This window comes from Engraulis encrasicolus, chromosome 17, assembly GCF_034702125.1.
Source record: "Engraulis encrasicolus isolate BLACKSEA-1 chromosome 17, IST_EnEncr_1.0, whole genome shotgun sequence".
Lineage (NCBI taxonomy): Eukaryota > Metazoa > Chordata > Actinopteri > Clupeiformes > Engraulidae > Engraulis > Engraulis encrasicolus.
In genome coordinates this window covers 28,069,658-28,086,831 of record NC_085873.1, presented here as the reverse complement: position 1 = coordinate 28,086,831, position 17,174 = coordinate 28,069,658, and the positions used below count along the sequence as shown (strand labels likewise).

The 17,174-nt window shown below is 46.2% G+C and overlaps 1 protein-coding gene across 1 annotated transcript in view; it reads left to right on the top strand.

Moving 5' to 3' along the window:
• The first annotated feature begins 548 nt into the window (after nucleotides 1-548).
• Nucleotides 549-17,174, top strand: part of atrnl1b (attractin-like 1b) — a 302,089-nt gene continuing 285,463 nt past the window's right edge. Inside the window, exon 1 of the mRNA XM_063220554.1 lies at nucleotides 549-1,767. Coding sequence (XP_063076624.1) covers nucleotides 1,514-1,767 — 254 coding nt within the window. The 5' untranslated portion in view covers nucleotides 549-1,513. The remainder of the gene's footprint in view (nucleotides 1,768-17,174) is intronic.

The following is a 17,174-nucleotide window of genomic DNA, read 5'->3' as shown; positions in this document are numbered from 1 at the left end:
TCAAGAATTAATTTGATGTTAATTCTGTTCACAGTTGGAATAGGCCTCCCACTAGTCTACTGATACATTACGTGATTAGACTGGGCGATCACATTTGTCTGCTTTAACTAATATTTGAGAAGCAGCCACTTTAATCAAGCCAATTTCATGCAGAACGTTTGCATGCTGGTAGTTATTAAGTGGTGTATGAAATAGCCTATTAGCCTACTAATTAAATCATCTCAATTTGCTATAGGCATAGTCTATCCTACCCAACATGAATTAAAAAAGGTGACATTCGAATTGCATCGATAAATGAAACAAGATACTTCTGATTATAATTAACACCAATTTTAGTTTCCATAAAGGAAATAGTTATTAAGAGCCCTTGTCCATGTGGCCCCTCAGGTCATCACTCAATGATGTTATCAGTTGGACGGAGATTTTTTTTTTAAAGCTTTCTGTAGATGCCGCAATGAGGAGGATTGCAGCTTTTAATCAACCCTGTCTCTTTAAAACTTAGAAACTCCTAGTGCGCTTGCGCAGACTCCTCTGTGTTGAGTTTTCTCCAACCTGAGGAGCTGCTAGCGAGTAGCGACCCTCTACTGGCGTTGGCTAATTCGGCTTAGTAGTGAGGAGGGTGGTCGTGGAACTGAAAACACTGAACGTGCTGTAGAGATTTTTCATTGCGGACGAGAAAGGGAGCTTTTTATGCGATCGGAAAGCTCGAGACGTCAGCCTCGTCACGCTCGGGCAAGTCCAATGCAGAAAATATGAGTAAACGGGATAATTATTTTGGCTAACCAAATCCCTTAACGCCACAGACAACACCAGCAACAACATCCATGTTATTGGCCCCTGCTGCAATCCTGCTTTGGTTCCGGAGCTACAATTAAAAGGGACTGGCCTGACTCCTATTGTTCTTTTTATTTTGGGATAGGACGCGGTTTTTGTCCCTCGGCGCTCATAGAAGCGAATAACAGTCTTACCGCTCTGTGTCATAAACGCAAATAATCCACTGCTCTGTTACTTGGATGTTTACGCGTTAAAATGGCTGCTGAACGGAGTATTTTGTAGGAGATTGAAGATCTGGAATAAGATCCCGTGAATGTTGTAATATCTTGTCCCCGAGACTTTTGTTTTAGGGGACAATGCGCCGCTTCCAGCCTTTTTGCTGTATTGTGCTCTACGGAGGATTTTCCGCCCGTAACTACATGAGGTAACGTAGGAAATTCCTTCTGTTCGAAGCACAATGAGGCGAGCCATCATTTTATACCTGTAAATGTGAATGTTTGTTTTCGTCGGGAGCAAGAGGACATTTTTCACTCTCCTATGATTGGAATGTTGGAATTAACGCGCTCGCGGAGTCCCCTGTGAAGATTATGTCAGAATTTTCCTGATCAGTTTCTGAATGGATCCCCCCAGCTAATTGAAACAGTCTGGGTACCACGAAAGCAGAGACTCGGCTTTGCCTCTAGCCCCATCAGAAGGCCTTGCTTGCTGCCTGCCTTGCCTGCCTCCACAAAGCAGGAAAATGGATGGTGGGAAACGGAGAACTGAGTTGCTTTTCCTCAGACAGAGGACATCATGCACGAGCTCTGGACTGCAGGACGTCAACAGATACTTATTGTTGTGCGTTATGTTCTTTCTGGTGCTGAGCACGGACGCCTCAGCTCCCTCCAAACCCTGTGACAAGAACTGTCTGTCCGGGAAATGCATCAATGGCACATGCGTCTGCGACCGAGGATGGGTAGGAGATCAGTGTCAACACTGTCAAGGCCGATTCAAGTAAGTGCAGTAGATATGTTGAACACAAAGCTGAAATATCTGCCAACAGCTTTCATGACACAGATTTGACCCACCAGAGTTTAAACTTTTTGCACACAACAGGGCAGGCCATCTCCACACAGCACAGGTCTTGGCTGTCACTGTCTACAAGAATGTATTTGCAACATTGTTACACCATCCTCAGATAGTATCAGCTGGTGACACATTGTAGCGCGGAGTGGTATCTCTTCTCATTACCATTCATTGATTGAAGGTTAGTAGATCTCGCTACATGGCTCAGTTTTAATCTGTGTAGGCAAACAACATGTTATTCTATGGCGGAGCACCACAAATGAATCCAATAGCCATACGGTGTCAATTGGAGTACAATACTTACACTTGCCTAATGTTTTCTGCCTGTAGCACCACACAATGCTACTTGGTGTATGGTACACTGATAACAGAACCCACAAACCATCTATCAACCCTACGCCTCATCAGTGCAGCTGAGAGAAGACACATTCTTGTTTGAACTCAGGACTGATGCATAGTGTCCCTTCGGGCTGTAATGGCATTGTGTCTAATTGTGATAATCGTGATGCGTAGAGTCACGATACTGTACTGTACTGTACTGTTATGTTAGGCAGAGAGATGGGTTGAGAGATGAGCTCGGGTCTGAGTCGAACCCTGGTACTCGGCTTAGCAGTACGATGCCTTAGCTCCTTGAGCCATGACCGAGGCCTATCCCACTTTTCCGTGTTTGTCATACATCTCAGGCTAGTCATGAACGATTGAGGATAATTATACATTACATTACGTGGAAAAGCTTGTGCTTCAAGGTGATATCGCCCTTTTTATTCATCACATTACATTACGGTTTAAAGTGATTAACAACATATATCATTGGTTACAGTCCTTGGAGCAGTGTGGGAATAGGTGCCCTGCTCAAGGGCACTTCAGCCATGGAGGAATGAAGTGACTGGTAAGGGTAAGGGATTGAACCTGCAACCCTGTGATCTACAGTCCAGCCTCCTAACCATTACACCTAGGCATGTCTCCCACTGATGAGCTACATGAGTTAGTTCCATCTTTGTGGCTGTGCGTGTACTGTATGTACGCTGGTGCCAGGCTGTTAACATCGAGACTTAAGTTACAAGATTTTCCACATGTGGGACGCATTCGAGCTCAGCCCCTTTTCATTTGAGGCCTCAAGTCTCTTGTTCTTGTTTTTAATAAACAGACAGACATTAATTTCGAGCAAAGACGTTTTTTTTGTTGGTAATTGTTGTATCAAAAGTCCATGTTGAGGCGAGAAAATGGAAAAATGTCAGGCTAAGTTAATATCAAGTGTCATGCTGGAAGATGAGATGCAATTTCCAGGCATGTTTGGCTAAATTAGCCTAATGTCTCGCTGCCTCACGGCCTGTCCGATGTGATGGGCCCTACCCCTCCAGCAATTCTCCAAGACTTCCTCAGGCTCACACAGTATAATGATAATGATGATGTTAGTTCCTGCAAAAGAAGCTGATGATTTTTCTTTCCTCTTTTGTAAGTGGCACTGCTTTAAAAAAGAAAATAACGAGGGCCCTATCTTGGCGCTAACGATATCGAGAGATCCAGAGGGGGAGTTGCAAGAGGGGATATGAAAGAAAGGCAAGAAATAAACAAAACGAGTTCAGTCTTTCTTGAATTTTCCTCTTTAAAAGGCATCTCGGTAAAGAAATGACAAGAATGGGAGATGCGGAAAAGGGGAAATAAAAATATTTTCAAGATATAAATAAGAGTTCATTTGACAGTGGTGTGATTAATGCACGACTGGAAGACTGCTCTTGTTTGAGTGTCTAAAAATAGCCAAGATGCAGGCTCTCTCTTCTCCTCTCCTCAGGTGGAGGGGCCAGTGTTCTTTTGTCTTAGTTCTTTACACATCTTGAAGGAGAGAAAAGGAGAGAAAGAAAGAAAAAGAAATAAAGAAAGAGGAAAAGAGTCTGCCCAATGCCTCCTGCCCTCTCCTCGCCACTCCTCTCCTCTCGTCAGGTTGAGGGGCCAGTTTTCTTTTGTCTTGTCACCTATCTTGAGGGAGAGAAAAAGGGGGGAAATTGAAGAATTTACGAAAGAAGGGAAGCTGAAGAGAATCTTCCCAGTGTCTGAATCCTTCTCTTCAGGCGGAGCTGCCGTTTTCCTTCTGTCCTCTTTTTACCTGTTTTAAGGGTGATGGAGAGGACAGGAAAGCAGGGAAGAGCAAGAAAAAAAGGGGAGGTCTGGTTGGCTAGTGTCTGAATAGCTTGTGCCTAGCAGCATCCTTTGTCTATCCTTGTCTCCGCAAATGCATTGGAGAGGAGAGCTCAGTGGCTCTTGCTGACTGACCCAGCCAGGTGTGGTCAAAAGCCCCCTGGGTGTTGCAGGATTGAAGGCAGCCGGTGGAAGTCATCAACCTCCCGTACTCACCTTGTGCTTGTATGGTGCCATTGACAATAGAAGTTTAATTCCATCTCTCTCTCTCGCAAAATCACAATTCAAATGTCATTTTCTTATTTGCAGTTGTGATGTTCAGTGGGCAAACAGTCCTCAAAAGTTGTTGTGCCTAGGGTGGCTGACCGCAGGGAAACTTGATTGTTTTCTTCATGAAGGCGGGGAGCTAGTGAAACATGAGGTCACAAGCACAAGGTGAGGACAGGAGGTTAGAAAAGGAGATGGACCCTCTTACCAGCCACAGCACGGTCTTGGTTCAGCATCAGGAAACTGTAGAGATGAGACTGATCCTCACCAACATGTCCAGCATGGGTTGGCCTGGCTTGACCAAGCATGCTCTGGCATGATGGCCCACATGGCTGGGGGCTTCCATCCCCTCCCCTGGTCACCTCCCTTTTAGGTGTTCAGGTGTAAAGGCTTATGAGGTTTTGCCTTTGGCTGGCGTTGACCTCCCCTGTGGTGTGTAGACCACAGCAATCCCCTCATATTACACTTCATCTCGCATAGAAACAAGGCATTCTATGCAAACATGAATAGAATGTTGAGTATTTTAAAATTCTTTTTGAAAAGTATTTTTGGTGTTTTGGTGCATTTATTTCGTAGATGAAGAGATGACAGGAAATGGTTGGGAGAGTGAGAGAGAGGGGAGGATTGGGAAATGACCTCGATCCAGGTCTCCAGCGCAACAGTACGGTGCCTCATCCGTTAGAGCCATGTTCAAAAGACGTTTTTTTTTAAAGCCCTGAAAGAAATGAAGATGCCCAGTAACAGAAACCACGCCACACACAATTCCAGAATCTCACTGATCTACACACATCACACCAAGCATACGTACATTTACTGAGCCATGGGGCAGTCATGGCTCAATTGTTAGAGCGCTGGCCACATCAGAGGGTTGCAGGTTCAAATCCCACCCTCATCAGCACCTTCACCCCATGGCTGAAGTGCCCTTTAGCAAAGCACCTAACCAGAGAGAGTAGAGAGAGAGAGAGGTTCCATTGGCCCATTGTTTCCTGGTTCTATTATGGCCCCCCTTAGGCAGACCTAGGCAGACCTAAGGACTGTTCTATTCAATGCTAGGAGCATTATGACACGGCCCTTTAGGCAGACCGGAACCTGGTCGCGTTAGGTGCCCATAGAAACCTATTATGTTGGCATATCTCTATTAAAGAATCTCTGACATGACCCTACATTGCTCCAGGGCCTGTGTAACCAATACCCTGTACCTACACTAAGCTTACATGTAAATAATTGTAAGTCGCTTTGGATAAAAGTGTCAGCTAAGTGTAATGTAATGTAACTTAGCTGTCCTCACGTGATGTCCTAAATGATGTGATGTGAGCTGATTTGCCAGGCTAGGCAGCAGTGCTGAGCTTCCACATTGTCCACCAACCCCCTGCCCCTTCTGGCCAATGTCCTGGTCACTGTCCCAGTTGGTTGCTCAGGTGCGAAGCCTTGTGTTGTAGTGCTGGGCAAGCTGTCATTGCAGCACTGCAATGTATAGATCACATTAAATGGACTGCTTTACCAGCCCCTCATAACTACTAATTCATTGACGTACTGTAGAAAAGCATGGTCCTTTGTGCAAAAATGAATAGAGTAGAATTAGATATAGAGATTATCATTCCTTTGTGGTCGTAAGGTGTCAAGCAGCATGGCACGGGTCCAACATTACATATCTCTCATTCACACAAAGCTGAAAGATGCATACATTATCTTTGCTCTTAAAAAAATAAACAAAGAAGGAAGGGTTTGGTTTATTAGGCTGGGCAGCAGTGCTGAGCTTTCACATTGTCCACCAACCCCCAGCCCCCAACCCCTTCTGACCAGTATCCTGGTCACTGCCCCAGTTGGTTGCTCAGGTGCGAAGCCTTGTGTCGTAGTCAGGCTTGCCGATAGGGTGGTAGGGGGGTGGGGGGAGCCCAGCAAAGGGGTCAGTTGTCCCAGGCTCTTGGGAAACGGGTGGCCCAGAATTGGGACCCCATTGCATTGTATATGTTGAGAGGGGGGCCCTTTCAGATGATTTTGTCCCAGGCCCGGGGCCAAAGCTGTCAGCTGTCCTGTTTTCAGTGTTTGGCAAGCTGTCATTGCACTGCGCCATAGCCAGCCAGCCAGCCAGCCAACAGCAATGCCCTCGGTGACAGACTCGTGCGTGACAAGGCTGACCTTTTGGTAGCGCATTGTCACACAGATTGACGGTTTTCAGACCACTTTGCCCTCAGTGACAGAAACAATGTAGGCTGGCGGCACTGGAAGAAGATGGCAAAGAAAACATGCATTGATTTTTTTTTCCCTTTTCTTGTGATTGCTTCCTAAATGGCAAGCATATCTTATGCACATACTGAGCCATATCTAATGATAAGAAGAAGAGTTTACCTTCGTAATTGGGCCATATACCATAAAAAAACACAGATAGCAGGTGTTTTATAAGCCTGCATTTTATAGTGTTTGCTTTCTCATGTTTTGGTACTATTAAACATGGCTGTGATGAGAGTAGAGGTTGCAAAATCAAGGGCATTCTTTTATCAGATGTTAAGACCTTTTGCTCAAATAATGTAAACTATGTTTTGCGATTGGGACATTGGTCCCTCAGATTCTGTTCAAGTTTAAATTTTACCCTCATTATTCTACCTCATGAAATTGGAATTCAGTTCGGTACTCCCATCCCTTCATCCTAACACACACACACACACACACACACACACACACACACACACACACACACACACACACACACACACACACACACACTCACACTCACTCTCTCTCTCTCTCTCTCTCTCTCTCTCTCTCTCTCTCTCTCTCAGGCTGGCATACCTTCTGTTCTAGCGAGGTGTTCTTTGACTCAAGGGGGGCATGGGAAGGTACATTTCTACAATTCTCTCTCTTTAATTTTTAACACCAGCATAGTGACTGTTCAGCGGGTGAGATGGGGGTGGGGAAGGGGTATTGTAGTCATGTCCTCGCCAGCGTTTTTCTTCAACCCAGAGGGACAAAGAACATGACCAGCCTCTGATCATCATCACGCCACGGCCTGTCACTGTAGAGTGAAAATTACGGCTTTTTATAGAATGACAGGCGTCAGGGATTTCAGGGTATGGAGAAATGTGTCATTGTCTAGAGGGAATTTCGAATGCGGAGGCTTTGACTGGCGTATTCATGTGGCTTCATATACTGTATGTCCCATAGTTAGTTCCTTTGCGCAAAAAACCCACACAATCAAATTTACATCGTTAACCCGTTTGTCATGTCATCATGTCGTCTATTGTTTGTGTAAATGTTTTTGTGGTTGAAATCGCCAACCCCACAGCCGAGGTCCTGAACTCGTCTTGGAGTTTTCTGGGCCGATCCGTCATGTACTGTGATAATGAAAAGCCATTTTGATGCGTTCATGTGGTTTAGGATGTTTTATCAAGCCTCTAAGAGGAGGCGGAGGAGGTGGAGGAGGAGGAGTTGTTTTTGTTAAAGCAGTTGTGTATATATGGCCTTAGTACTAGGCATGTACTGTAAATCCAGCCGATCTAAACGCGGAAAATGACGGAGTGCTGTTGTCGGGAGACAAACAAACAAACAGAAACACAATAAGAGATTTAACACTAGAGCTCGGCAAGTGACTCCTTGATTTAACACCAAGGCTCAGCCCAGCAGCATCCCTTTGATGTGTCAGCCAGAGACGCTGACTCTGAGACACAAATGTTGCAGTGTGGACATTAGATGTTTACTTTTAAACAAAAGCATGACTACGCCACCTACGGAGGGTTAGGAATACAAATGATCCCCTTTAGATGTAGTAACACAAATAAGGCCAGAGGCCAGAGACAAGGATACCAACAATATAAATAGTTTTTTTTTTATTACTTTCAATATTAGTTTTGCAAAAGGGAGGTATACAATCATGTGCAAAATGGCAATCTACTCATTCAACATTTGTTAATCACAGGAAAATAAGGAGGAAACAACGTTTTGCTCAAAGTGTACCATCTGTTTAAGGGTTCGGCTTTGGATAGCCATTTTTGACTTGGATGATTGAAAACGCTGTAGAGACCTAAGATTCTAAAGCCTCACTGTAGCCTGCCACTCCTAGCTGCGTGGTCCATGATGCTGTTAGCCTCCTGCTGCCGACCGTGTGAGTGCAGCGTAACTCCTCCAGAGTAGCCTCTGACTCCCGCTGCTTGGCATCATGGTGCTGCACATGATCTGGCATCATCACCCCGGAGCTGGCAGCAGCCAGTGGCATCATCTGACCCCTACTGCAGTGTCCCGTCCCAGCCCAGCTGGCAGCCCCATGTCACACACAGCCAGGGCCAAGGCCAGCACTTTACCACTGTTTCATGTTCGGGACAGAGAGAAGACCTGTTAACCAGGCTCTTAACCTGCTGAATTTGGTGTAACTCGTCCAGAGTAGCCTCTAACTCCTGCTGCTTGGCCCATGATGCTGCACAGCCAGTGGTGTTATCTGACTCCTACTGGCCTGCCCCCTGCCAGCTGGCAGCCTCATGTCACACACAGCCAAGGCCAAGGCCAGCGCTTTACCACCGCTTCATGTTGGGGACAGAGAGAAGGCCAGTTAACCTGCCTCCTGCATTTTTTTGTCTTTACTTACTTGTTTGAGAGATAGGACAGTGCAGACACAGGAAATGAGTGGCGAGAGAGAGACGGGGAAGGATTGGTAAATGACCCGGGCCGGAATCGAACCCGGGTTACCAGCGTGACAGGCCAGTGTCCTACTGTTAGCGCCAGGGTAGGGCCTCAGCCTCCTGAATTTGGTGTAACTCGTCCAGGGTAGCCTCTGACTCCTGCTGCTTGACCCATGTAATGGTGCGACACCTGATTGGACAGCCAGATCACAGCCAGTGGCGTTATCTGACTCTACTACCGCCCTGCCCCATGCCAGCTGGCAGCCCCACATCAAGGCCAAGGCCAAGGCCAGCACTGTACACAGCTTCATGTTGGGACTGAGAGTGGATAAGTGTGTGTGTGTGTGTGTGTGTGTGTGTGTCTGTGTGCGCGTGTGTGTGCGTGCGTGCCCGTGCCCGTGCCCGTGCGACATGCGTGTGTGTGTGTGTGTGTGTGTGTGTGTGTGTGTTAGGAGATGGGGTAAATTATAGTGGTGGTGCTGCTGTATGATGGTGCTGCTGTATGATGATGGTGATTGGCGTGCGTGAGTGCGTGCGTGCGTGTGTGAGGGCACAGCACAGCACAGATGGACAGAGCATGAGAGTAATTATATTTAAATGCGATGCAACTCGTTCACAGCCTCCTACTCCTGCTGTTTGGCCAGCAGCGGATGCCATCATACTCTGACCCCTGGCAATATCACGCCACAGCCAAGGCCACTGCTCTACCGCCACTTCATGTTGGGACAGAGAACTAAAGAGGGTGTATGGGCAGCACTGTACAGGTCCTCATGGTGGGGCAGGCAGAACTAGAGGTGTGTGTGTGCGTATGCGTGTGCGTGCGTGTGCGCGCGTGCGCGTGCATGCGTGCGGCCGTGCGTGTGCGTGTGTGTCCACTGTCCAGTACAGGACTGGCTTCATGTTGGAACATACGGAGAACGCGAATGGGTGTGCTTTAGCGTTTGTGTGTGGTGTGAGTGTAGAAGGCATGAGGACATAGTAAGAGTCCATAGCCTCCTTAGGATCTACTGACTAAATAACAGGCCGAGTAGGAAAGTATTAGGGCTGGGAAATAACTGACCCCCCCCCAAATCATTTCAATAATCAAATCTGTTAATTGAGAGCCATCAAGCACATGACTAAATCGTGGCTTATTATGACGGGTATGTGCATTTGCATCCCATTTGTTTTGCTAACGTTTCTCTTCATTCTATTATGTTCTTCATTCCAGGTGTGTGTTCATGTAGCCCTCTGTTGCTTGAAAGCACACCACCATGTTATTGGGTCCAGTCAAGCTCTGTAATTGCCCTGGGCTAATTAATCGTAATTGTGAAAAGGAGTCGGGCAGCCTGGGAGAGATACTGGGATCGTGTTCTTGGCCACATCACCCATGTTCGAGTCCGACTCTATGCCCCGTGGCTGTGGACTCTTACCAAGACCTCATGCCTTTTACTCACACCATTCATTTCACAGTGTAATAAAATTCCTCATGTCTGTGATTTTGATGTTTTGGAAAACATTATTTGTATTGTTGTTGTTATTATTATTATTATTATTATTATTATTATTATTATTTTAACTGCTACTACAACTTAACCAACCAGACAGTTGCCTTGACTTTGAGGTGAACTTGGCTGGTATTTGGGTTAAGCCAGTTCTGTTTACGACATCTCTCGCGGGGGTTATTTTTAGACCGATCTTTACCAATGGCGGAGTGAGCGAGTGAGCGAGCGGGCGGGCGGACGAACGTACGGTCAGTGCCAAGGCAGGACCAGAGTCCCCCCCCCACCACCACTACCACCACTACCCACCACCCACCACTACCACCACCCACACTCCTGCCCTGTCACCACTTTGCAGATCAGACAGTCGTGCCCTCACCCTCGCTAGTGCTGACTTGTTGATGGGGACTGGCAGTTTTTTTTTTCCCGTTTTGGTTTTTGAAGCGAAGGTGTTTGGTTTGGGTGCTTGGGTGTGGAATGGATGACTTTGATGCTAAATTGGGTGGATTTTTCTGTAAAACGTTATCATTGTCAGTGATGTTAGCATGGGTGTGGTTTTGCAGCCTAAGCTTATATTGTTTACATACAGAGCAGCATTTTGAGGTGTGTGCGTGCGTCCGTGGGTGTGGGGGTGTGGGTGGATGGATGTGTGTGTGTGTGGGTGGGTGGGTGAAAAGAATCTGCACTGCACGTTGTGGGTTTGTTTGAAAGTAAAAGTAGGTGTGGTGAGTGGAGTGTTGATGTTCAGATGTGTCAGTCAAAAAAGTAGCTCAATGGGATTTCTTTTTTCTTATTTATAGTTTTCCTGAATCTTGCTGCAAGAGCCTGTGATTTTGTTGCACAATCACCCAGCCAGCGTAAGAAGGCAAAGTTCAGGGGTCAGGTTCAAGGTCAAATGAAGTGAAAGCCCAGTGAAAGCCCAACTGGGAAACTCCAACTCCCATTGTCATTGTGACACAGCACTCAACAGCACACAAGGGAACACTGCACACTGCACACAACAAAATTGCATTTATGCCTCACCTGTGCAAGGGGGGCGGCCCTCAATGGCACCCCTAGGGAGCAGTGCGGCGGGACGGTGCCATGCTCAGGGTACCTCAGTCATGGAGGAGGATGTGATGCTATGTCGGAAGTCATGGGGGTTGGGGTCGTTTGGCTCACAACACGTCTGGTCACAGCAGAGTCAGTCGACCCTGAAAGAGGCTTGTTGCAGCCCGTGTTGTAATGGTTACGGAGTTGGACTGTAGATCACAGGGTTGCAGGGTCAATCACCAACCCTTACCAATCCCTTCCTTCCTACCTCCATGGCTGAAGAGCTCTTGAGCAACCACCACGCTGCTCCAGGGACTGTAACCAATACCCTGTGACATAAGTCACTTTGGATAAAAGTTGGGTGAATGGTGGTACGTGGGTTGAAGCGGGGCTGCCAAATGGGTAAGGAGAAGAAGTTTGGAGGGAAAGAGATGGAGAGAGTGAGTGTGACAGGAAGCAAGTGGAAGATAGGGATGGAAAAAGATAAGGCAAGAAAGTGATGGAGCGGACGAGGGAGACAAACGGAGAAACCGAGGCTTGAGACAAACTGAGGCTTGACTTTGGAATGCTCCACATGATTAACAGTGGTGTTCTCAAGTCTGTGTGTGTTGTGTGTGTGTCTGTGTCTGTGTCTGTGTCTGTCTCTGTCTCTGTGTCTGTCTCTGTGTCTGTCTCTGTCTCTGTCTCTGTCTGTCTGTGTGTCTCTGTCTCTGTCTGTGTGTGTGTGTGTGTGTGGCCGTAGCAATAGCAATAGCACTATCCCAGCTGGACATCCATCCATCTGCCTGATGGTCAGTTTATAATGTACTTTATACTGTATGGCATGGCCCACTGCAGAGGGTATAGAGTACCCAGCCTCCTCTCTCTACCACCAGCCATCGCGCACGTGACCGACAGATTAAAGGATTGTGGGAAAATCCTTTGAAAAAAAAGAAAGGGGCATTTCAACAGTCGTACAGTAAATTCATTTGGTGCCGGCTGGTAGCAGGGCCTCCGTCAGCTTTGGCCAGGCCCAGGACCAAGTCATCCGAAAGGCCCCCTCCCCTCTCAATACTTACGGTATTGAGAACGCAAGTCTAGTCCCCTCCTCAGCCTGGGCCCGGCACAACTTGCCCCTTTGTCCTCAACCTGTTTTCTTAACTGCCTGGTGGCAGGTGTAATCTGTGGTATAAATCACAGCACATCTGTGCTCAGTCAGAGGAAGCACTTTCGGATGAGTTTTTTTTTCTAGTTCACAGCAGCAGTCATGACTGTTGTGTTTTTTTTATTCATTTATTTCTTTTGCTTTAAGGTTTAACAGACACATAAACTGATATTATAGGCGGCGCCCTATAAAACTGAAGTGAATTTTTTTTGATGTATAGTACAAGCCTATTTAATAATTTCATGGTCCTGGCCAGAGTTGTTGGGCGCCATGTTTTCCAAAACAGACGGTATGAATGGCTATATATAGGCATGTGAAAAGTTGGCAGTTGCGTTTCGTTGTGAAAATATTTTGTAACCCTCTGGTCCGTTTAGCTATTAATAGCCTGGACGTAAGCATGACGCAGTCTAAAACAAGTTTTTCTCCTCAAAAACGGTGTTAATGATTGAATACATGCTTTTGTTTCCGTGGTCGTTTCATGAGATTATGTTGTTTTTGATTTGGTCATTCTGTAACCGATACCATGTTGTTTTTTTTGCCCATTATGCAACAACAACCATGACCAGAGTTTGGGAAACAACTTTTTTTTTTCCGGTCCAAGGATCTTAATGTTTATGTTCTGAAGCATCAACACAAATAAAGACGAGGCACAGTGAGAGCCAGAACGCATCCAAAAATATTTGAAGTTCAGATGACTCATAAGCTGTTGCCTGCCTGGATTTGGCTGCATGTACTCACCGTGTATTGAAATAAACGTGTGTGTGTGCATGCGTGTGCGTGTGGATGTGTGGGTGTGTGTTTGTGTGTGCATGCGCATGTGTGTTTTCCAGTGTGCTGTTTATGTGTGGGTGCATGTTTGTGTGTGTGCTTTTGTGTGCATGCACGTGTGTGTTTGCCTGTCTGCGTGTGTTTGCGTGTGCGTGTGCGCAGAAAGTCACCATCTTGTACGCTCCGTGCCACACTCTTGTCACACACTCTTGTTTTGCCGTAGTTCTTGAAACTCTGCCGGTCAAACCTGGCAACGCAGGAGGTCACGGGTTCATTCACTCCTAAGACTTTTTGGCTCAGGGCTGCAACCAGTTTTGGCCGGGCCTCCACCACCCTTCCTCTCTCTGGTCCCAGGACAACTGACCCCTTTTGCCCCCCCCTCCGTCGGCTTCCTTGTTCAGGCTTGCTTTTGGTGTGTGTTTGTTTTTGTGTCTTTTTTTTTGGCGCTCTCCAACAATGCGTTCATTCACTCCATACTGTAAGTCTCTCGTTTGACAAAAGCCCTCCTCCTCCTCCTACTAAAGAAGGGAATAACAATGCAAATTGTGCCATAGCTAGATTGGGCATCGGTTGCCCGGTGACCTGTTGATGATTTTGGGGCTTGGCCCTCCACTCAATGGTATCAGTCCTCGTGCCGCTAGTTAGATATATAGGCAGATATAAATGAAGCATTTTGGCCGTTGCCATCAAAATAGTTCATATTAGATGACTAAAAAATCTTGTGTTTCTTATCCAATTAGGTGAAAGTTATTTTATTTATTTGCCATGCAGCACAGCTGATGGGGGTGCTCTTGGGGTGGGGGAAATAAAGCAACATGTCCCAGTCACTCAGCAGTATGTCTTGAATAGGAATCAAATACGGTACATGTACAAGGACAAAAAAAACAAAAACTTTCACAGTTAGTTACATTTCTTCAAAGCGTTTCTACTCCCAGTTAGGCAAAACAGTGGTTGAAAAGGACTGCAAGCACTAAGCTTATTGAGTAAAGTTACTACTTAACTGTAGGTGGGAGGTGAAAAGCTGTGAAACTGGCAGACCCTTTGGCCCAGCTGGTCAGGAGGAAAGTACCCTGGTGAAGCAAAAGCAACCCCCAACACACACACACACACACACACACACACACACACACACACACACACACACACACACACACACACACACACACACACACACACACACACACACACACACACACACACACACACACACACACAGTTCATGAAGTGAAGAAACTCCGAAGTCTTTTCACCCTGAAGAAGGCTTGCGCCGCTACGTGTGGGTCTCTGCCCTCATGTTTTTAAATGAATACATGTTTAAAAATAAAGGCTTTTTAATCATTTTTGCACAAGAAAAGGGCCTTGGACTCCCTTTTCGACAACACACACACTTCAATTTGTACAGAGGTTGCTCTGGCATTGCTCATATTGAGCAACCTTTTCCTCCTGGGAGGTAGGTCTACCCAGCTGAGGTTTAAACGGATTAGATATGGGGCTGGGTGGGTAAGTAGTGTGGAAATCCAGCTCTTTTGAACCCCCCCCCCTTTTTTTTAAACAGTATTTGACTTTGTCTTTTTCATTGTGGAGTTGCTGAAGTGATCCAGTCTTGAAAGCATCATTACTAATCAGTTAGCAACATATTAGGCTGTCAATGGGTAAATTCAATTGCACTGCAAACAAGTAAGCTGTGGAGAAAATTCAAACATGCCGCATAGACTGCCACATACAGTATATTGTATGCATCACTCATCCCAACCACCTCCCCTGTTTTCTGATGTTTTGAAATATCTTTTTGTTGCCTTTTTGTGCCTCTATTTCCAACAGTGCAGTGAAGAGAGACTGGAAATGTATGGGGAGAGAGAGGGGGGCAAGGATCAGGAAATGACCTCGTTTCGGAATCGAACCCGGGTCCCTGGTGTAATGGTTCTTCACCTTGGCCCACTGAGCCACAGTTTGCTTATTGGTTAGGAGACTTTCCGCCGTAGCTCTGTGGCCTGTTGGTTAGGCAGTTGACCTTTTGGGTCACAGGGTTGCAGGTTCAAATTCCGCCTCTCTATTCTACACCTCAAGTCACGGCTGAGGGTGCCCTTCTTGAGCAAGCAAGGAAATTCAGTGAAGCACGATTTTACTTGCCGGAGTGGGCCAGGGGGCTGGGAAGGTACAACCTCATGCTCTGAGTCTGTTTGTGTTCTCATTCAGTGTTGCCAGATTGGGAGGTTTTCCGGCTGCTTGGGATGACTGTCTGCTGGTAAAAAGGGCGTTTGGGCGGGTCTTTCTGCAGATTTATGGCAATAACAATAAATAAGATTTAGTTCAGGGCAGGATTTAGTGCATCCAGGCGGGTTTTGAGCATTTTTCAGTCTCATCTGGCAACCCAATTCTCATTGTCGACGAACCTGCAATGCTGTGATCTACAGTCCAACTCCCTCACCTAATGGCACCACGGCTGCCAAGAGACATGCCTACACTGACATGCGCTCAGGGAGGCTTGCGCTGGAGTGTAGGCCACTAGTGGAAGATGATGATGCATGATGATCCGTGGGAATCGCTCTCCTCCTTGAGAGCAGCTTTTGAAGTGCCCCTGACGTTGCGCTGTCTGTCGATGGGGTGTCACTGTGGAACGACTGGTGCTACAGCAGCAAATGGGTGCTCGAGGGCAGCCAGTGTCACATTTATCTGCAATATCCGTCCACTTCGTTATTCCTCCAGTCCCCTGGCATAACCCTTTCTCATTTACTGAAGGGCAAAAATGTCTCTCTAATGGCAAATGCAAATTGCTCACATTCATTTCTTATGCAGTTATTGCTCTCAGCTCTAAGCTGCAGAAAAGAGCTCGACCGGCCTGTTTGCCTGAAATAACTGAATTTGTTTAGCCGCAATGTGTCGGAGCCAGGGCCTCCTCTTCTTTATCTGTTTTGCTCACGCTTATCTGCTTCTCCCCCTCCGCTTCCAGCTTCCTGACAACTTCTGCATAAGAGATGTAAAAACCAAAAATAGCACAAAAAGCCAAATGCAGTTTCAGGCAGAACCATCTGCAAATATATATGTAAGCTTACAGTATATCACGAAAGTGAGTACACCCCTCATATTTTTTGCAGATTTGTGAGTATATCTTTTCATAGGAAAGCATTACAGAAATTTCACTTTGACACAATGATTAGTGACCTTTTAACAACATATTTAACCGCTTATTTTTGTTTTGTTTTGTCACTCAGAAAAAAACAAAATACAGCCATTAATGTTTGGACATGTACTCACAAAAGTGAGTACACCCTAGATTAAAATCCGGTAGAGAAGAGGCCGTGTTGGCTCGAATCGTCTCGTAATGAAAAAGGGTTAAAAGGGAGGTCATCGGTGTGCGTTTCAACTTTTCTTTGCATTGAACTTTTACATTTTAAGTGTGCACCTGGCTTAAATAGATTGGTGTGAGATTTGAATGCAATCCTATTTAGAATATCATGATCTGCTTCAGTAGTCACAGTGCATGTTGACATGCATGTTTCTTTTAGGTGTATTTCAGATTGCCAATGTTGACAGCATTTATGCATCCCTAAACCATGTCAGTCCCACTACCATGCTTGACTATTGTAAAGCTCACTTGTTTACCACCGCACATGCTTGACACCATCTAAAGTAAATTTACTTTAGGCCTTGGCCTAACGGTAGGGCACTAGGTTATTACACCCGCGACCAGGGTTCGATTTGCCGATCCTTCCCCGCCTCTCTCCCCCCACTCATATCCTGTCTCTCCTCCACTGTCCTGTCAAAAATAAAAGCAAAAACGCCCTAAAATATATATTTTAAAAAAGAAAACACTGCTACAGTGCATTTGAAATACGTAATGAGCACTATTGAAATAAAGTACAAAACCTTAAAACATTTCCTTCGAAAACCAAAGAC